This window comes from Macrotis lagotis, chromosome 4 (assembly GCF_037893015.1).
Source record: "Macrotis lagotis isolate mMagLag1 chromosome 4, bilby.v1.9.chrom.fasta, whole genome shotgun sequence".
NCBI lineage: Eukaryota > Metazoa > Chordata > Mammalia > Peramelemorphia > Peramelidae > Macrotis > Macrotis lagotis.
In genome coordinates, this window is record NC_133661.1 from 173,844,193 (window position 1) to 173,866,836 (window position 22,644).

General features: G+C 33.7%; 1 protein-coding gene across 2 annotated transcripts in view; it reads right to left on the reverse strand.

The window, feature by feature from the left end:
• The window catches only part of USP8 (ubiquitin specific peptidase 8), a 73,533-nt gene that overhangs the window by 46,497 nt on the left and 4,392 nt on the right, over positions 1–22,644 (reverse strand). For both annotated transcript variants that reach the window (XM_074234689.1, XM_074234688.1), the window contains exons 2-4: positions 12,228–12,394; positions 6,136–6,280; positions 1,038–1,123 (exon numbers count right to left, since the gene is read on the reverse strand). In XM_074234689.1, the coding sequence (XP_074090790.1) occupies positions 1,038–1,123; positions 6,136–6,280; positions 12,228–12,331 (335 nt within the window). In that variant the 5' untranslated portion in view covers positions 12,332–12,394. The remainder of the gene's footprint in view (positions 1–1,037; positions 1,124–6,135; positions 6,281–12,227; positions 12,395–22,644) is intronic.

Below are 22,644 nucleotides of genomic sequence, written 5' to 3' on the forward strand. Positions count from 1 at the left end.
TTTTTGGTACAGTTTTCTTTCTAAGTTCTTGCAAAGTCATAGACTTCCATTCTTCATTTGAAGGAGTTATTTTCTTCAGAGAGCTTTTTTATCTCCTTTTCCAGCTGGCCAATTCTGCTTTTTAAAGCATTCTTCCCCTCATTTGCCTTTTGGATTGCTTCTTTCATTTGGCCTAAACTGGTTTTTCACATATTATTTTCTTCAATATTTTTTGTATTTCTTTCACCAAGCTGCTGACTTGGTTTTCATGATTTATTTGAGGTTAAGTGACTTGCCTAAGGTGAGAAAGTATCTGAATTCCAGTCCTTCCTAACTTCAGCTTCTACATTCTCCATCCACTACACCATCCTGCCTCTCTCTCTCTCTCTCTCTCTCTCTCTCTCTCTCTCTCTCTAAGATTAGAGCCAGATTAGGGAGAGCCTTGAACACCACACTAAAGGGGATTGCTGAAGGTTTCTGAGCAGGGCAGTAACTAATGAGAAGTTTTTATACCCAGGGTGAGTGACACAGGTGGGGAAGCAGAGTGAGAGTGAGGAGGAATTTAGGTAGTTTCCTATTTTTCATTAGTTATTCTTGCTAAGGAGGGTGCTAAGTCATCTAAATTCAGCAGAACAATACAGTAAATACAACCAACAATAATTTGAAGTGATCTCACAATTTACCATTTTCCTTTTTTTAAAATTTTATTTATTTAAAGCAATGGGGTTAAGTGACTTGCCCAAGGTCACAGAGCTAGGTAATTCTTAAGTGTCTCAGGTCAAATTTGAAATCAGGTCCTCCTGACTCCTGGGTCAGTTCTCTATCCACTGCTGCCCCCCTAATCCACCATTTTTCAATTACAACATGGTTTTAATTTCAGTAAAGAACACAAAATGATAGTATAGAATGTAATAGAACATAATAGAATAAATGTGACCAGAATTTCTGTATTTCATAAATTATTTCTTTCTGCTAGAGATAGTCAAGATCCATTCATTCTAAATATTATTTTCATCTATTTTAGTTGCATTATTTTATAGATTTCATAATATATGTACCTGAGTTTAAGGCTTTCAGAGAGTCTTTCAGCTTCTTCAATAGCTTTTTTGATGTTCGCAGGTCCAAGCATTGAATGAAAGTAGTCCTAAAATTGTAGGAAAACCACCCCATAATGTTAGTTCTGGTCAATAATACCCAGAAGAGAATGGGTCTACAAGCAGTATAATAATGAAAAAAACAATTGCATTTTATGATCATGGACCTTAAGACTAAATCATTTAATCTAGAGTATGTTTCAAAGATAACTCCTTCATCTCTTCCTATCGTTAAAAAAAAAATTCCTTTGAATATTGAATGCTAAATCTTTTCTATATGTAATGCTCCTTTTAGAACTTTGTTTGAATTATCTGTGAGTATTCTAATTTATCTCCTTTTAGCATTTTGTTTATATCATGCATGAGAAATTTTTGTGAATTATTTTATGTTATGTTTTCTGTAACAGAAATCTGACACATTTTGTAGCTGCTCTTCCATCCCATCTCTAATTCCTAGGACTAGAAAACTAGTTTATGTCTAGTTACAAAGCATATTTTGTTTAAAAAAATGACAAAATTTCTACCTATAATCAATTTTACATCTATTTCCTAAAAGAAGGAAAAAAACTTAGCTAAAGGAAAAAAATCTTAGTTTTAGAAATAAGCTTTGCATATGTGAATTTTTTAATCACAAAATAATTATTATATTCACCTAAAAGAATGAAAAGCTATTGACTCCTATTTTCTAGTTAATAAGCACAAAGACACTTAAAAAAGTAACTATCAGAATAGGAAATTGATTAGAACCTAAATGTTAAAGATAACTTTATATAAGTACTGAAGAGCTGGATGCAATCAAAATGTATTCATCTGTTAGAGTTTCTCAACAAAACTGTAAAGAGCACAGTGCTTTGTAAATAATAGGTACATAATATATACATAATAGGTACAGAGTGGCAAAAAAGTAGTAACTTTAATAAATGTTTATCAAATATTTAAGTAATTTAATCAAATACCTAGAATTCTATAAATATCAATCTCAACTGCTCATCAAGCAATCTTCCTAAGTTAAAAAGCTTCATCCTGAGGCCACTGTTCAGTTGTTTGACATTTAAGAGATTTTCATGGATCTATAATAAGAATAAATATTGTTGCTAGAAAAATAAATAAATTTATTAAAAAAAAAGAAAATTAATGATTGATCACTGTTTTATCAACGGTCATATGGCTAATGGGATCCTGAACTAATAAAACTAGGGGAAAAAATTTTGTTCATTGATACAAAGTTCAATGTTTCATAAAGGAAAATTATAAAAACTTTTCAGTTTATGATTTCCATAGCAAAATATGATTGTGAGAACTACTGATTTACTTGATTAAAAGTGATTCAAGAAAAATGAATCTGTTGATATGTTATATAGCTCATATTTAGAAAATTACGTGTATGCAAAAGAGAAAACCTGTCTGTGAAAACAGTCAGTTTAGGCTTTCTGGGAAAATTCTTCTCTATCTACTTGGGCATGCTAGTTGCAAATTAATAATATTGAGGATAACTACAATTTTAAGCTAGTTTTCAAATATTTAATAAGGAATTTGCTTATTTTGGTAAAGATTTTGAAATATTTTCAAGTTTTTAAAAAACTTACAAAAAGAGAGGTACTAGAATTAATATATCTTACCAATATTCTCAATTCCTACCCAGACTAAAAGTATGCACAACTCTACTAATAATCTTTTCACTCCAAATAGATAAGTTTCTCTGGTCCCTCCTCCCAAAATTTTAAAGATATGAGCATGCCCATTTCATTCTGTAATAATGAAAATGCTATGAGATTTCTACTTCATACACATACACACACACACACACAAACACCACACACACACACATATATTTCCCCCCACAAAATATAAGAAAAATGCCAGTAAATTAATTAAAAATGTAGACAGCACATTCTTTATAAATTTGTAAAAAACCATGTTATATTCTGTTTCTCTCTGGTAGCCAAAATTAACACATTAGTCAAACTTTATTTTCCACAAAGACAGTTACATAGTTTATGGATGTTACTGGACAAATCTAATCATACTCTCATTCCATATTTTATTTAAAGGGGGAAAATACCCACAAAGTAAGAGAAGCATAATCACACAAGACAGTTAACAGAACAAGTACTCAAAACCAAATTTCTGATTCTAATCTAGCAATCTTACACCATATTACTTTTTCTAGTTCTAGTCTTCTAGGATAGGCAAAACTGTCTGGAAAAATTATAAATATCTCAAATCTTCTTTTAAAAAAAATGAAGGGGGAAATAAGAATGATGGATGAATGGGATAGATTAGGTGCAAAAGAGACAGCAGTAAACGACTAGAGTTATTTACTGTTTGATAAACCAAATGATTCCCTCTTCTAGGATAAGAATGTACTCTTTAATTAAAAATGAGAAAACTGGAATATAGTATGGCAGAAACTAGGAATAGAACAACATCTCCTACTCTATAACAAGATAAGGTCAAAATGGATGCAGGATTTAGTCAGAAAAAATAATATTATAAGTGAATTAGGAAAATAAGGAATAGTTTACCTGTCAGTTCTATGGAAAGAGAAGCCATTTATGACCAAAGAAGAAATGGAGAACATTATAAAAAACAAATTGGATAATTCTGATTTCATTAAAGATTTTGCACAAACAAAATCACTGCAACCAAGATTAAAAGGAATATGGTAAATTGCAAAACAATTTTTACAATTAGCTTTTCTGACAAAGGCCTCATTTCTAAAATATATAGAGAACTGAATCAATTTTTTTAAGAAACAAGTCATTCCACAATTGATAAACGGTCAAAGGGTATATATATAGAAAGGCAATTCACAGACAAAGAAATCAAAGTTACCTATAGTCATATTAAAAACTGCTCTAAATCATTATTGATTAGAGAAATGCAAATTAAAATATCTCTGAGGTACATACCTCATACCTCTCAGATTGGTTAATATGACTACAAAGGATAATGATCAATGTTGGAGAGGATGTGGGAAATCTGGGACACTAATGTATTGTTCGAGGAGTTCTCAACTAATCTAACCTTTCTGAAGAGCAATTTGGAATTATGCCCAAAGGGCAATAAAAATGTGAATACCCTTTGATTCAGCAATATCACTACTGGGTCTGTATCCTTAAGAGATCATGAAAAAGGGCAAACATCCCACACGTATAAAAATATTCATAGCAGCTCTGTCTGTGGTGGCAAAGAACTGGAAATTGAAGGGGTGACCATCAATTAGGGAATGGCTGAACAAACTGTAGTAAATATATATGATGGAACATTATTATTCTATAATAAATCATGGGACAGAATTTCAGAAAAGCCTGGAAAGACTTGCATGAATTGAAACTGAGTGAGATGAGCAGAATCAGGAGAACATTATACACATTAACAACAACATGGGGTGATGATCAACCATGATGAACTTGTTCATTTCAGTAGCATAAAAATCAAAGACAATTCTAAAAGATTTGTGATGGAAAACAGCATCCATATCCAGAGAAGGAACTATGGAGTTTAAATGAAGACCAAAGTTTATTATCTTCAATTTTTAAAAGCTGCCTTATGTATTATGTAATTTTGTTATCTCTAATATTTTCTTTCTTCCTTTTGGATCTGATTCTTCTCTCACAACACATTCAATTTCAATTTATGCTTAGCATTGTTGCAAATGTAAAGCCTATATTTATTTGCTTTCGGTTGGGGGGAGGGGGGAAGAAAAGGAGGGAAGGAGAAAAACTGTAAAACTCAAAACCTTGCCAGAAAAATGACTGGTAAAAACTAACATCGCATGTAGTTGGAAAAACAAATAAAATATTTATAAAATAAGAAAATAAATAAATAAACAAGCAAGCAAGCAAATAAATAAATAAGTGGATAGATAAGATAAAGATACTGGGATGAACCTAAAAAAAATGAAGGGAAGAGGGAAGAAAATGATAATGGAATCAAATCTTTTCTTGTTAAGCCAATTTCATAGTAATATATATCTCAAAACCATTAACATAGAGACTACAAAAACTAGTTTGAATTTGGGCAATCTCTTCTATACCTTTAACAAATATGCAATGAGGTATCTTGAACCATTTGTAGATTGACATGCATTAAATGAAAATGAGTTCCACTAGAAAATTGGAGTATTTAGTCTATCTTAGTATGAATTTTAGATAACTTTAATCATAAAGAAAAATCTATAAAAAAGATTCACAGTCAAGAAGGAAACATTCAAAAATAGTGATCTTAATGATTAATTACACTATTTTAATATTCTATGCAGACAAGGATAGAGGAAGAAAAAATTGATGTTATTTCTCAAAGTCTTTTAAACTAAATCAACTAGATGTTATACAGAGAGAATATTATCATCTCAATGTACCCCTTAAACAACCTTCCTTTCAGTTGGTGTAATAATCTCTATTATCTTAAGATTTCCCCAACATGCTTCCTATTTCCTTAATTTATTATCTATTGTTTTCTTCTTATTTTCAACTAACCAATCCAATTTCAGCATCACTTTAGTCTGCTTTTCTTCTTATTCATCTACATTCCCAAAATGAAGAAACCCCACTGAATAAATCAATCAGCACCCTTTTGTTAAGAACCTGTGTGCCAGATACTGCATTAGGTTCAAGAAAATATAAAAACAATCTTTAGAACGGTTTACAACATAATGTGAACAATGAGAAACAACTAATTCCTCTGATTAAATTTGGATTTCATGATAGTAATGACACATACATTTTTATTATAGTATTACTTACTTGATAAGAAAAAAATTCAACTCCACCCATAAAAATCTAATATGATTTCATTAAAACAGTAACAAAAGAGAAAGTCTGTATCTTGTTGTTAACTCGGATTAAACCAAAGCAAAACTTTTGCAAATAATGAAATTAAACTGACACGTAAATTGTCTTCTCCTATCCTACATATTCATTGAATTAATGCTGAGTTCTGAAATTTATTATTATACATGTGCTCAAAAATTAATAACTAGTTAAAGGTATTTGATAACCCCTATTAATAAAAATTGATAGTCAAAGTAAATAGGGAAAAAAATACCAAAACTACATACCTGCTGTTGTTTGAAATCAGGTCTTTTTTTGATAAGATTATAAACAGCTACATATTTCATATACAGTACATAGGCTTTTTCCTCATCACGGTCCAATCTGCTTTCTTCTGCTGTCCTGAAGATCTTCAAGGCACTCTGCACATAACTGGAATTGGAGCATAAATAATTAAGCTGACATTGCCTGTGGCATTAAAAGAACTGGCAAGTGAAATTCAGAAATATCTAAATACAGAAAAACCTCATTATTTGGGGTTCTACTAGTTTAGAACTAAATGAATACTAGATAATACTTTTTAAGATACTCCTATCATAAAATGCATGGGAAGTTCAAGTTCCTTTCCAAAAAGGTATTATTGGGAATATACATGTATTATCAATTAACATAACAAAATAGAAAATGAAATCTTAAAAAGTAGAGCTCTAAGTATAAGTTAGCAAATAGACTACTCCCCTCCAAATCTGACTGTGGGATAGATCCTTATTCTATATTTTCCAATCTCTACCTTCAATAAATTTTTTGACAATGTTTTCTGATAAATAATAAATATACTTCTGGATATGTATATCTAACCTTTATTATATAATCCTTCATTTCTAAGTCAAAGTTAGTACATATATTAGAGGTAGTAAATTATTACTACTAATAATGACAATTCTATGACTAATAGAATGCAATCTATGCATTTATATTTATTGATATTAACCCCTGACATAAATGTGACAAATCTTTTATAATATTTTTAATATATAAGATAGTAAGATTCTATAAGACACTTTAGATTCTATAATCTAATACCATCATTTTAAAGAGGAAACTGAGACCTAAAGGTCCTGGCCTGATCAAGTCAGAAAGGTAGCAGAGCTGGAATTTGAATCCTGTGTTAATGATTCTAAACCATGGTTTTTCCTACCATGTGAGATTGTTTCTCATGTAAATGTTAAATAAATAGGTTGGTTCCAGATAAAACTATAACTTTGTGGTTGGTGTGCAGAGCTCCTCTTAAAATTTCTCTCTACCTCATTTCAACAGTTTAGTGCCCTTATGAGCTTCCTCTCTCTCCCCACATTAAAACCTCTATTTGGTTGGATAAACAGAGAACTTTCCTTCTTTATCTCTCTTTCCAACTCTCTTCAAAGTTAGTCTGAGTAGAGGATAAGCCAGCCAGCAGGAACATAACACTGCACCAGTGAGTTCTTCTTGTGGGAAATTCCCAGTATGGAAACTTTTTATTGATTTAGATTGTCAATTGCAGTTTCTTGTGATTGTGAGATATTAGAGACTTGCCCCTAGTCAATAACTCATGGAGCTTGTCAGAAGAAGCTCTTGTACCCATACAATAAACAGATTAAACATGTCATTTCTACAATAATTGGTTTATACTGATTTATGGTGTTACTTCTTCACATATGTGCATTCTAATAGAGATCAAAACCTTAAATTAAAGGAAGTTCTAAAGTTGGAATTTCAGGCACAACTCAAAATGTAGGAGATATGATTTTGATATATTTAACAAGTTCCATTTTGTCTAATGTTTCTGTTTGTCTAATCTACAACTTACTATCCTTGGTCCAATAGTATTAATTAATTTTACTGAAAATTTCTGACTTCCTTAGAGGGCTGATCATCAAAATGGTGTTTGTTGAGTCTGACAAAGTGATAAACTATGCTTTAGTTTCTCTTATAAACTACTCTTAGTGGTGAGGCAGAGTGGATAAGATCAAGATTGCATGGGTTCAAGAGCTTCTTTTGACAAGTTTCATAATACTGACTTAGGGGCAAGTCTCTAATATCTCACAATCACAAGAAAGTGCAATTGACAATCTAAATCAAAAGAGAATTTCCATACTGGGAATTTTCCACAAGAACTCACTGGTACAATGTTATGTTCCTGCTGGCTGGCTTATCCTCTACTCAGACTAACTTTGAAGAGGCAGAGACAAACATGGAAAGAGAGACAATCCCCATGCATTCTCTAATTACAAGTCAAACAATGCCAGTGCTTGCAGACAGCAGGTGTTAAAAGTTTATTTCAGTCCCTTACAAATCCCCCTTTTTTGTTTTTGAGGCAAATTTACTGTAAGCCATCCGCAAGAGAGCAGATTATTTTCAGAGTCAGCATGATCAGGAGGAAGATCTTGTATTGAAGCATTATCAATTTCACTTGCTATTTTTCCCAAAATCAATTAAATTAAAAAACCCAAATCAAAAAGTGTAAAATATAACATAACTATTTGACAATTATATCAATTTAACATCAAAACAAGTCAGATAGTACAAATATCGCTTTCCCAAAAGACATCATTAAATGATTCAATATTCCCAAACTCCTAGAAATACAATTTATCCTAATATAATTTCCTTCTGAATCATACACACACACACACACACACACACACACACACACACAACAGAAACAACTCTCTTGAAACATTTACCAAGCTGAGATTGATACCCTGGACAGTACCAGATCTCAGAATATAGAAACATTTCCCACCTTTCCAGGCCAGTAGAGAGATGTGAAAATGTCCTATTGATGATTAAATACACATATACACACATAATGTATCAATTAAGACCAGTAAAGAAAAGTAACTTATTCCATTACAGAAATATAAGCCACAGGTACAGGTTTCATTTGCAAGATAAAAAACCTAAATTCCCCAATCCCAGAAAAAAAGTCTTCACCTTTTTTCTTGACTAATTGACCATGAAGCTTCCCAATCAACAGCCTAAGAAAGACGTGGTCATTGCCCAACCCCCACCCCCAACCAGGAAGAAGGCATAGGGGTCCCTTGATTTCTAAAATAAGTTTTTTGGGGGAGGTCTTGCCCTTCTTGCAGCAAAGCATGCATACCTTTTGAGACATAGGCTTGAATTTCAAAGTTCTAAAAGGGAAGATTTCCCTGCTCCCTCCCTCTGCAGAAGGTGGGGGAGGCAGAGAATGAGAGAGAGCATTTGAAATTACTTGAGTTGTTAACAGTACAATTTGAAGTTGTTGCATTTTCTGAACAGAAGCCAGCACCATTACAAACTGTCCAATAGCATGTGACATTTTTGCTCTCAACAGAGGAAATGCAGTTAGTGTGTGTACTTTACGGCTTTCTGGTGCCAGAGCAATGGTCATGGTGTGCTTGGTTGTGGGCTGGAGAGTGGAATTCATTGTGGCTTCAGGAACAGAATTTGTCATGGACACAAGAGTGGACATCAGGGTCAGTGGCACCAACGAGGAGTCTCTGAAGTTGACATAGGTTTGTGTTGTGCTTAGCATGCATAGCACAGACAGGCAGACAGCATTGGCCAAAAGGAGCAACCAGAAGATCCCCTGCATCCCGTTCATGGTGCTGGTGCTCAGGCGATGGACTGCCACTGAGGAAGAAGCTCCGTCTACCTGCAGCGCCACCTAGGAGACTTCACTTCCCAACAGCAGCTTGTTTAGGCCAAGCTTATGGCCAGTTCTGTATGGGGAACACAGTTCAATCTGCCCGAGTGTCAATCAAGCCTAGGAAAGCAATTCCTTCCACTTGAATAACACAAAGAGGTTTTTCTGAAGAAATCATAGTTGTAAACATAATTTCATTGTAGTTTCTAAGTTTTGGCTCCTTTTTCAACTCACTTTCCTTTCTATTTATACCAGATCTTGAGAAAACACGAAACTGAGCTATGCATTGGTTCTCATTTATGTAGCTATCATCATTAGCATTCACTACTGTAATAGAGAAAATTTCCCCACTCACATGCTTTACTAAAGGTATAATGTGAATTTCGTCTAGATTTGGTAGAGCCAAAATGATTGCAAATTCCTTATCTGTTAATTGTAAAGGGTGAATAGGTACTTCAGTAGAAGCATGAGAAGGCATCCTAAATTTCCCAGAACTTTTGACAATCAATAGTTTGACATGGGTCGGTCTGCTGCCAAAGCTGCATACTGGTTTTTCCATTCCATTCTCCTGCTAATCCTGAACTGTCATACACCATGATTGTTTTTGAGGGACCCCCTGGGAGAGGGCCCCTTTCTCTGTTTAAATTTCCTTGTTTACATTCTGATGTCCAGTGTCCTGTCTTTTTTTATACTTTGGGCACAGTTTTAGGATGGTGTGCCCTGACCTTTCTGGGTTTAGCTGAGCACTCCACCAATCTTTCTTTAAATGTTCAGGTTTTCCACAAACAAAGCAAGTCTGTTTCTCTTTATTTTCCATGTGCATATTAGCAAGTGCCTTTGCCATTAATTCTGTGTGATACACCTGAGACCCTACTCTGTAACATCTTTGAATCATTTCCTCAATGGTGGCATACTTTTTTTAAGCCAATCATTGCTTTCTGACAATCAGCATTTGCATTAGCCTATGCTAATTGTTTTATTAATACATCTACTAAAGTTCTTCCTAGTGCCTCCTGTAATTGGGCAAAAAAAACCTCTAAAAGCCTCATCTTTTCTATGTCTCATAAGTGCAAATGGTTCTCTGTCTTTTCATATTGGAATACGTCCCCAAGCATTCTTTACACAGGTAGCAATTCTTTCATGTTTCCAATCTATAATTTAGTTTGGGTCTGCATTGTTGAGAAATTGACCTGTGCCACTTAATTGTTCATAATATGCGGTGGCACTGGGACCTTGTGCATGCCTCAAAGCCAACTGTCTACATTGTTCTATAAACTACATCATCCAAAAGACAGATTGTCCAGGTGATAAACATGCTCTATCTGCTTCCAATTTTTAGGCGCTAATGCGGAGTATGAAAAAGCATCCAATTGTAGCTGGACAAAAGGTGATCTTGGCCCATATTCCCCCACTGACTTCTTTAAATCTCTGACTGCTTTTATATCTACTGACTTATGTCTTCTCCTAAGATTTCCTGAATTAAAAGGATCTGGCCTTTCAATAACAGGGTAAGACTGAAATTCAGCTTCTAAATCCACCAAACTTTCTCCCTGATCTCTTGCCCTTTCAAAAGTCTTCTGTAATGTTGAAGTTTCTTCACTAGGTGCTGTATGGTTGATCCTAGGCTTTTCTTGATAATACTTATTTATTTCTTCTGCCTCAGGCCATGGATGTGAATACACTTTCCCTTTATCTTCCCTTTCTTCCACACCTCCTTGTTCCAACTTCCTTAAATACCTGACCCATATCCAGGACTGCGTCCAGATAGCCCCCAAAATCAATTTTTTTTCCATGCCTTCCTGTCCCTGTTTGGGCACTATTTGTTATGTTCCTGCCAGCTAGCTTATCCTTTACTCAGACACTGAAGAGGGAGAGACAAAGATGGAAAGTTCTCCATTTATTCAACCAAATCAAGTGCTTAAATACCCTTTTTCCACTCCTAATCCTGAGGCATTCTCTAATTACAAGTCAAACAATTCCAGGTGCTCCAGGACAGCTGGTGTTAAAAGTTTACTTAGTACTCCCTTACAATCCAGAAGAAAAAAAATTACTGCTTGAATAGTTTTATATTAAGTTTTCAGGAAGCTCTTAATAGGGGGGAAAAAAGGCACAGAATCATAAAATTGGAAGACTTTAAAGGGCATGGTAAAATGCCCTTAAATTCCCTCCCCAATCGAGGTGGCTAGGTGGCACAGTGGATAAAGCACCTGCCCTGGAATCAAGAGTACCTGGGTTCAAATCCAGTCTCAGACACTTAATAATTACCTAGCTGTGTGGCCTTGGGCAAGCCACTTTTAACCCCATTTGCCTTGCAAAAACCTCAAAAAAAAAATTCCCTCCCCAAAAAGCAATTCTCTAAAACAATAACTGAAAAAGAGTGCAAATTTCCATTTGAATATCTGAAACCATAGGAAGTTATTTTTCAAGGAAGTCCATTCCATTTTTGGACAACTCTAATTGCAGGGAAATTCTTTGTAATGTGCTAAAAATCTAACTCCTTAATCACGCTTCCTCTTCTAGATGGAAAGTATTTCTGTTACTTGGAGGCAGCCATCATGTGGAGAGCAGTAAGTCAAATGTTAAATCACAAACATTCTAATTATATGATGTCTGATTCAAATTAATTTTAGGTGAAATTTATCCTTAATATGGAAATGGTGAACTCATTTAAAATGAATTAATATTACATAAAAAATTTTTTAATGTACATACCTTTTAGTACTTATTTTCTCTGCTTTAACTTCTGTCTTCTTGTTAAGTTCTTTCAATGAGGAACCAAGGTAGAGATCTTTAGGTACCGAAGCCACAGCAGGCATGGTGAACAGTATTAATTTTCACCCTTTCACAATGGGTAGAATGTCTTAAAAAGCAGCTCTTTTCTGAAAGAAACAAAAAGTTTCAGAATATCAGCTATTTTCACTACTAAAATAATTCAAGAGTACCTAAAGATAGTGAAGTGAACAAAACCAGGAGAATATTGTACACAGTAACAGCAATATTGTCTAAAGAACTGTGACTTGGTTATTCTCAACATTACAATGATCTAAGATAGTAACAAAGGATTAATGATGAAATTATCCACCTCCAAAAAAAAAGAATTAATATTCTTTGAATACAAACTGAAGCATGCTACTTTTCACTTTCATTCTGTGTTATTTGAGAATTATTGTAAAAAATGACCAATATGGGGGCAGGGGGGTGGCTCAATGGATAGAGCCCCAGTCCTCAAGACAGGAGGACCTGAGTTCAAATATGATCTCAGATAATTAATGAATTACCTAGCTGTGTGACCTTGGGCAAGTCACTTAACCTCATTGCCATGCCAAAAAAAACCAAACCAACGACAACAAAATGATTAGTAGGGCAATATTTTACATGATTGCAATGTATAATGTATATCTCATTACTTACTGTCTCAGGGAGGGTGAAGGGAAATTTGGAACTCAACATTTTTTAAAATGTTAAAAATTTATCTTAATGGGGAAAAAATTAAAATATTTTAAATAAGAAAAAAAGTTCCCTGAAAGCAGAGATTTTTCACTTTTCTATGTTTCACTATACTTTGTCTATTTTTGCTTGCTTTTTCATTCAGATGTAAAATTAATCTGTCCCACTGAATTATTTTTTTTTATTGTAGCAACTTACAGTCTTTACAAATGACTCTTACAATACATTTTAAATTTTAGCAGGATATCTGAAATACTCTTTTTTCCATTTGAGGGAGATGTTTTCACATTTCCCTCAACAATCTTGCCCATTTGTTTTTCTATGGCCAATTGGTTCTAAGCTACCCTAATGATCATGAGGTTATGGCACTAACTCATTATATTTTAATTTGAATGCATTAGCATTCTAACTATATTTTTATCAATTATGCAATTGGTTAGATTGTCCTTGATTTCTTCAAGAAAGGCAGTTTGGGGGTAGGTGGTGCAGTGGATAGAGCACCGGCCAGGAGTACCTGAGTTCAAATCCCACCTCAGACATTTAATAATTACCTAGCTGTGTGACCTTGGGCAAGCCACTGAACCCCATTTGCCTTGCAAAAACGAAAGAAAGGAAGGAAGGAAAAGAGTGTGTGAGAGAGAGAGAGAGAGAGAGAGAGAGAGAAGAGCAGAAGGAAGGGAGAAGGAAGGGCAGAAGGAAGGAAGGAAGGAAGGAAGGAAGGAAGGAAGGAAGGAAGGAAGGAAGGAAGGAAGTTTGCCACAGCAGTTCTTCAAGATGGAGAACAGAGGAAATTTGGAATTGCTTACATAGAATATGCTATGCTTTTATTCTCTAACTACCAACTTGTGCTTCTTGTGCACAAAGAGCAAACTGTTCTCCCTTGTAGAAAAGAGGAAAGGGATTCAAGGAAGGCTTCTCTTCTCCACAGGATAGTAGAGAAAATTAAGTATTATTTATAAAAATGGGAGGGATTATGTACAAACATTAAAACATTATGTCCAGTAGTAGGAAGATAGAAGAATATGACACAAAGAAGCGAAGAGAAAACAAACAACACTTGGCACAAAAAGACAAATTTGAAGGGCTTCCTGATAATGGGGTATTGGATTCTTTGAAGGAAAAAGCAGTTGCTTATCTAAGAAAGATGAAATCAACAGAGGTGCTGTCAGTCTAGGGTTCATTTAGTAAACTTCAGAGAAAGAAAATACAATTTGGTGGTTGGTACCTCTCTGCTAAGATTGCTATTTGTTAAGCTGATAACAATGACAGATAAGTGCTGTCTTTAAAGGACAGTACACAAGATGTGAGAGGACTGCCCACCTCCCACTTTTAGTGATTCACTTGGGTACAAATGATATTATATTACCAGGAGGATGGAAAACATTCCCAAAGTTTTAAATAAGACATTAGAGCCATTGGGAGCACACTGAGACTCATCAAAGGAAAATGTTTCAGCAAAGAATCTGAGAAATAATATGATAGTTGAGAAGCAAAATGAAAGTGGTATTGGGATTTTAGGATCATAATTGAAAATATAAAAGACAGACTCCTTGAACAACATATAGTACAATTCTAACATTTTCTTAATCTCTTCTGCTGTTTTATCTGAGTTTTAATTCTGCTAATTTATTTTTCTCTTAGCTTTTTGTGCTATGTTAACTTTACTGAACATTAAATAAAAATCTCTTGGCTTATTTAAATTGTTCTTGTAAGCTTACATTTTCTTAATTTCTGCTGTCATCTTAAAATTAGATTTCCTTCAATTTACCAATTTGTTCTTTTTTTTTTACTGATGTCTCTTTTGTTTTTATACAATATTCAGGTACAAATATAATTTGTTCCTTTTCTAATTATTCAAACATAGTCTAATTTTTCTTTTACTCTAATTTGATTACAGGTATTCAGTGGCATTTATTTCCCTAAGAATTACTTTAGCTACATCCCACACCTTCTACTATAGTGTATTTGTGTTCTCTTTGCCACTTAAATATGCTAGTTATGGCTATGATTTCTTCCAAAAAGGGAATGGATTGCCTTGCTAGGAAATGGTTCTCCTTTGGAGGGACACAAGAAAAAGCAGAATGAATGTTCAGATACATTCAGAGGGGAATACTTCTTCCTTTATACATTAGACTAAATGTCACTGAAGTCCCTTCCAACTCTTTATCTTCAATATATTTTCTGAAGCTGTCATGTAACATGTACATTTTAACCATAATTTTAAAATTGATTTCTAGTTTGCAGCTACACACCTGTGGTTTTGAACGAAATATATATGTGTATGTATATGTATATGTATATGTATATGTATATGTATATGTATATGTATATGTATATATATTTTTTTTAATCATTTAAATGCTTTTGTTTTTCCAACAATGGATGGCAGGTTTTAGCCATCATTTTTTGAAAGGTTTTTGAGTTTTTTCTTTTTCTTCCTCTCTTCCTTCTCTCCTTGAGAGAAAGCAATCTAATATATACCCTACATGTATAATTATGCTAAACTTAGATTGGTAACAATCATGTTGTAAAAGAAGAATCAAATCTAAACAAAAAAAATTTAGAGAAATAAACCAACCTAATACATAAGACAACTTTTAAAAATATATAATTTTTTGCAAATTCTCTGTTGAATACTTGAAGAGAAAGTGTATTTATTGCTTTTTCCCATTTTTTTTTCCCTCTATAAAATTGTCTATACAGTAATTATACTAAGACTTTTAGGTCATTTTCTATATTTAGTTGCTCATTAATCTACTCAGATCTAATTTATTATATTTTTGATTCATTTTTCATATTAATGGGACTTTAAAAAGCTTATTAATTTAAGGCCTATTTCTTTTAATAGAACTTAGTTTTTCATTTTGGAATTTATAATTACTTATTACAGAATTATTAAAAACTGATTTTAATGTTTTTTACTATTGTGTAACGTAACTTTTCTTAATATATTCTAATCATAATTTAACTATCAGATTATTGTTAGGTTTTGGGTTTTTTTTTGCAAGGCAAACGGGGTTAAGTGGCTTGCCCAAGGCCACACAGCTAGGTAATTATTAAGTGTCTGAGACCGGATTTGAAGCCAGGTACTCCTGACTCCAGGGCCGGTGCTTTGTCCACTACGCCACCTAGCCGCCCCTAACTATCAGATTATTATGACTAATTTTCCTTGAGTTAGCTCTTGTAGAGATACAATTTAGGAATGTCTTTTAAACTGGATCAAAGTTTAAAAAATCTTTGAGATTATCAGTATAGTTCTCTCAACATTAAAAATGAAGGATGAGTCCAGAAAGTTTAAATGACTTACTGTTTCAAAGATTTATTAAAAACAGTTAAAATTTAAACCCAAGTCCTCTGATTTCAAATTCAGTAGTCCATTAAATTTTGATTATATAAATATTTACATTTATTTCCTAAAGACAAATATTGTTTATCTTTTAAAATATACTCTATGAAATAATCAGATTATTCACTTGAGGAGGGGGAGGCAGAGAGGAAAATAGAAAATATGGAACTCAAAAGCTCAAAGGATGAATGCTGAAAAACTATCTTTCCCATAATTGAGAAGTGCTGTAACTGATGTTGCTATTGTTAGAATGGAATTAATAGCTTTTTTCCTCTGCTATTCTGTTAATTATATTGTTGCTTTGATGTTTTTTAGACATTTTTCAGTCAAGTCCAACTCTTCATGACCCATTTAGGTCTGGCAAAGTTGCTGGGCATTTCTTTCTCCAACTCATTTTACAGATGAGAAAATGAGGTAAATAGGATGTGTCGGGGCGCTAGGTGGCATAGTGGACAAAGCACCAGCCCTGGAGTCAGGAGTACCTGGGTACAAATCCGGTCTCAGACACTTAATAATTACCTAGCTGTGTGGCCTTGAGCAAGCCACTTAACCCCATTTGCCTTGCAAAAACCTAAAAAAAAAAAAAAGAAAAAAAGATTGAATATGATAAGTGTCTTGCCCAGGGTCATACATCAATAAGTGTCAAGATCACATTTAAACTCAGAAGATGAGTCTTCCTGACTCCAAGCCTGGCACTCTATCCACTGGACTAGATTGTTCCTAGGAGTATTACTGGGTGGGAATATAAATGTCTCATTTCATGATAACTACTACTATAACTTAACTAACAAAATTCCTTTTTTAATATGGTGTCTATTAATTTCCTTAAAAACAATTTCTACTTTGATAAAGATGAATTTTTCTTAGTAATCACCAATTCTCCCTTTCTCCAACTTCTCTTACTACCTCTACATCTTTCCTTGCTAAACTGAAATTCTTTATCATTGTGTACATGTTTTTAAATTTTTTTAATGATGCTTATAAGTTTTTTGTCTTTTTCAAATAAAACATTAAATATTTTTCCATTATAGCATTCTTTTTGCTTGTGAGGGTAGCAATCAGCTGAGAATTAGTTGAACAAATGAAAGCATAAAAATTTTATGGAATACTATTATACTATAAAAAATAATAAAATAGTTGTTGTTGGGGAAATCATGAAGATATGTATGAACTGATGCAGAATGAAGTGAGCAGATCTAAGAAAACAATTTATTTTCTAGCAATAATGTAAAAATGACCAAATTTGAAAAACTGAAAAACTCAATACAATGATCAAGCATGATTCCAGAGGACCAGTGAAGGATCTACTTCCTCACAGAGAAGTGAATGGCCTAAATCTGTAGAATGAGACACCTCTTGAATTGATCAATGTAAAAATTAATACATATTTATTACAAAGATTTTTTACTTATTTTCTGTGGGAGAGAAAATAAATGCTTGTTAAAAAAGTTTAATTTAAAAAAACCCATCCAGTTTTAAGTCTCCATTTTTCTTTTCTTTTTTAAGTTTTTGCAAGGCAATGGGGTTAAGTGGCTTGCTCAAGGCCACACAGCTAGGTAATTAAATGTCTGAGGCCATATTTGAACTCAGGTACTCCTGACTCCAGGGCCAGTGCTCTGTCCACTACACCACCTAGCTGCCCCTAAGTCTCCATTTTTCTGTATAAAGGTCAACTATTTATCTCTGGGGGTACATTTCAGCTTGAATTGAAACGAACTTTGCAAGTATGAAATTTCCTCATTAATTCTAAAATATACTAGGTTTTAAAAAGTCTTTTTTACTTGGTAACTGATTCTGGAATGGAAGTTCAAATTTTTAAAACTGCATTCTAAATCTTTCAATATCTCTTTTATAGAAGAAAAAACTACCATTGTTGAAGAATTTCTTCTAAAATGGCAAAAAACCTAGGCATAATTAAGTCAAATGTTTGAAGTGAATATAAAAAAAGCATAGGAAGATTTGCAAGATTATCGCTAAAAGTGACAAACCACATCATAACAATTGCCAAATATTCAAAAGTGAAAGAAACTCGAATTTTGGGACCCCTACTTCTAAGGAACTCTGTGAGCTTAGAGTTACTATCTATTACATCAACTCTTATTCCCTAAATCTTATTATTTTTCAGTCATTTTTCAAGTTTGCCCAGCTCTTCATGACTCCATTTGGGATTTTGATGGCAAAGATATTGGAGTAGTTTACTATTTCCTTCTCCAGATCATTTTACATACGAGGAAATGCAGGCAAACAGAGTTAAGTGATTTGCCCAAGGATAACACAGATAATAAGTATCTAATTCCTAATTTGTTCATATTTCACTTTTAGTGACTATCATAATAGTGGTAGGCTGACTGAAAATGCCATGTGAGAATAAAGGGAGGCTTTGCTCACTCACTGAGCAAATAATTTGTGAAATGTTATGCTTAGATGGATAATCCACTCTGATTTTACAGTCATTTCATTGAGGAAATCACAGAACTGGTCTGACTTCATTCAGGAAATCACAGACCTGGAACAAAAACTTATTGACCACATTTTGCTAACTACCTATGGAATTTTCTTCATTCAACTAGCCATCCCAACCCGCACTTTTCATTCATCAATCAATAATCTTCTCATACTACTTTTTTCCTTTTTAAGAAAAACTCATCATTTTCCCATTATTTATGTACATCTAATAATCATGTTTAGTTAAACAGCATTTGGCAATATATTAAAGACAACTTCTGACTTACATATTTAATAACTAAAACAGGGATCTAATTTTAATATCTGCCCTGACAAGTACAATTAGAAGATGGGGTAGCAACAGCAGTGATTTCTGATCTAACTACTTCCAGCTAGCTATCATAACAATTCACTGTACCACAGCAAGACAAAGACCATAGTTCCAAGAAGAGAAATCCCTAAACAGTTTCAATGTTTCACAGTTGCAAAATGATAGCACTAAGGAAAGCCCCAGATTTCTGAGACTCTTTGGCACTACTCCAACCACACTGCCCATTTTTTACCAAATTTTTGTTTCACATGGGCCACAGAGAAGACTAATCTAAGCTACTGGACATATGCCTGAATTGAAATAATTATGGGCAAACTGACCTTGATTTCTAAGGGGGGGGAAAAAAGATGTATAACTTCATGACAAGTAAGTTTCTTGGATGAAGAAAGGTAACAATTTGAAATTTACTCTCTAATTTCATTAGAAAATAGTTAACACTATAAGATTATTCTTGCATAGTCTACTTTTTGTTGACTCATGACTGTACTGAAGACTTTGATTAGGAAAATACCAAAGACTTAGGATGCTTAGGTCACTTAACTTAATGAATTAAGCATCAATTTGTATTAAATTCCAAATTTAAATAAGTTTATATATTCTGTTCTTTGTTAATGGCTAAGAGCAGTCTCAAATGAACAACACCTTCCTCAGACTACTTCCGTCCCTGAAAAGACAATGTTCTCTTCTATTTCTATGGTCGTATAGCATGATTATATTTTTAAAGCTGAGTTGACAAGCAATGTTACTTGGTGCTAAAATGTATTTTAAGCATTGCAGAAAGTGAAGTTGCAATTAAAATAAATGCATTAATTTCTACTAAAGTCAAAGCACAAGGTAAAAGGTGTTTGATAAAAAGAGAAAGTCAAAAAGGGGTGTAAGCAGATCTTTAATTGCTAGTGAAATTTAACAGCATTTCCAAATATCTAACCATATATATGAATAGGAATCTCTCCAAAATCTCCTATGTTCATCAAGCTTGGAGATCACCACTGAATTCTAAGGAAATATCTAGTACTTCATCTAAATGATCTTAAATTCATTTATGGATAGCCTTGGAATCCAATTAATACACTTATGGTAATTTGTTCTGTTATATTTAGATATGATTTAAATATTAAAATATCTTGATTAAAAATGAATTAATGACAGGAAAAACTGACTGAACCCTCAATTTCACTGTTATAATTACTGTAAGAAAAATACCCCAAACCAACAATAATTGTCGAAGAAAATGTTACGGGAGAAGAAATCTCTAATAATTTCAACACATATTATGTGTCTAGCAGGCACAGAACTTATATTCCACTATAACAATATTGTATTAAAGACTTATGAACACTATGGGTACAATAATCCATCACAATTTCAGAGGGATAATGATGAAACAAATTCACCAGTTCCTGGTTAGAGGTAATGGACTCAGAATAGTATTGGAGACTTTTTTCTGGACAAGGTCAATGTCGGAATTTGCTTTACTTGATTGTAAATGTTTTGAATAGGTTTTGTTTTCCTTATTTTCTCAGTGGGGATGGAGGTTAGTAGGTGATAAATGTAAATGTGAAAATGAAATAGGGGCGTCTAGGTGGGCAGTGGATAAAGCACCGGCCCTGAAGTCAGGAGTACCTAAGTTCAAATCTGGTCTCAAGACACTTAATAATTACCTAGCTGTGTGGCCTTGGGCAAGCCACTGAACCTCATTTGCCTTATAAAAACCTAAAACAAAAAAACAAAAAAAAAAAGAGAAAATGAAATAAAACTGAATTTTTAAAAAATGCTCCAAATCACTAAAAGCAAGAAAAACACAAATTAAAACCACTGAGGTTTTGCTTCATACCATATAAATTATCAAAGATGAAAAAAAGATGTGAAGACCCCTTGGAGAGGGGTTATGTGAAAACAGGTACTCGTACATCCTTCTGATACAATTGTTAAGCGGACCAACCATTTTAGGTTTAAATTCGGAATTATTCAAGAAAAGCAATCATACTTTTGGACCCAATGAACTTATATACCAACTTAGTCAAAGAGAGACATAAAGGCTAATACTCAGCAACTTTCAAATAAGAGTAGAAACAAACTGGGTGCTCATCAACTGGGGAATGGCTGAAAACCTAAGATATATATAAATGTAATTCCTGGGAAAAGAATAAAAGTCCTTCCTAATATAGTTGATAACTATACCTTGTATCATTACAACCGGGAAACTCTAAGAATCTCTAAAGAAAATATTAAACTACAGAATGATAATAGCTGGCAAAGACATAATACTTTAAGGCTTACAACGGGCTTTATATATTTATTTGATCCTTTTAACACCCATTTAGGAGAAAATTGCTCAGTATGATTATGTGCATAATTATGGAAACCAGTTGCAACAGATTAAGTGAATTTCCAATGGTCAAATATCCAGTAAGCACCAGAGGCAGGTCTCAAACCCAGTATTCTCCTTCAAAAAATTTATTTTATACATAAAATTGGATCTTCCTAATTATCCCAGACTAGAGGAACAGTAGCCATTCAAGGGCTAGATTTCTCTACTGACTGGATAGGGGTTTTGACCTATTTTATTTCTTTCCTGGGCCAATTTACTCCTCCTTGGACAATGTGGTGGTTCCCAACTCCAAGAGCTCAACATATAGGCATAAACTACCACACCCCTCTCCTGAATGAGTCTAATATCCTTTCCATTAAAACATACTGCCTATCAGGGACAACTAGGTGGCACAGTGGATAGAGCACTGGTCACGGAGTCAGGAGGAGCTGAGTTCAAATCCAACCTCAGACACTTAATAATTACCTACCTGTGTGACTTTGGGCAAGTCACTCAACCCCATTGCCTTACAAAAAGAAAAAAAACATACTGCCTATCAATACTGAATCCATAGTAAAGAAAAGGTAGGGAACTGATTATCTTCATTTATTTCTTTTTCTTCCAATGCAGAAGAGCTGAGAATTGGACCAGAAGATGCAGCATTCACCTGTCAAAGCTGGACTGGAATTTTTTTTTTAAACAATGACATTGGTATTTTTTTGTACTTTATGATTATTCTCTTATGTGGTTCTCACAACAGTCTTGTGAAGGTGGTGCTGTTATTTCCTCCCTTTTATATATGAGGAAACTAAAGCAAACAGGAGGAGAAGTGACTTGCCCAGGGTCAAATTGCTAAGCAGGGGCTAAGGCCAGATTTGAAATCAGGTGTTTCTCCAGGCCTTGCATTAGTTGCCTAACTCTATGAACCTTTAATTCTGGTATACATTACTGTCCAAGTCCTAGTCACAACTACAAAGCAGGCAACGCTCTTTCTTAACCTCCCAGAGAGCCACTCTTGCTACACTTCAGCTGTTCAAAGTTCTGGGTTTCCTTCCCTACCCCAACAAACTTTTCATTCCAAGTCTTGTTAAATGATAATCTAATAATCCCCATAGTCTATAAATTTCTACATTATGTTTATCTTTGCATAATCAATCTCTGGGATAATACTTTACCCTAAAGCATGCAAGTCACTTAAATGTTTTCTGCTTGCTCTCCTCAGGAACGTCAACGTGTAAAACTTTCTTGA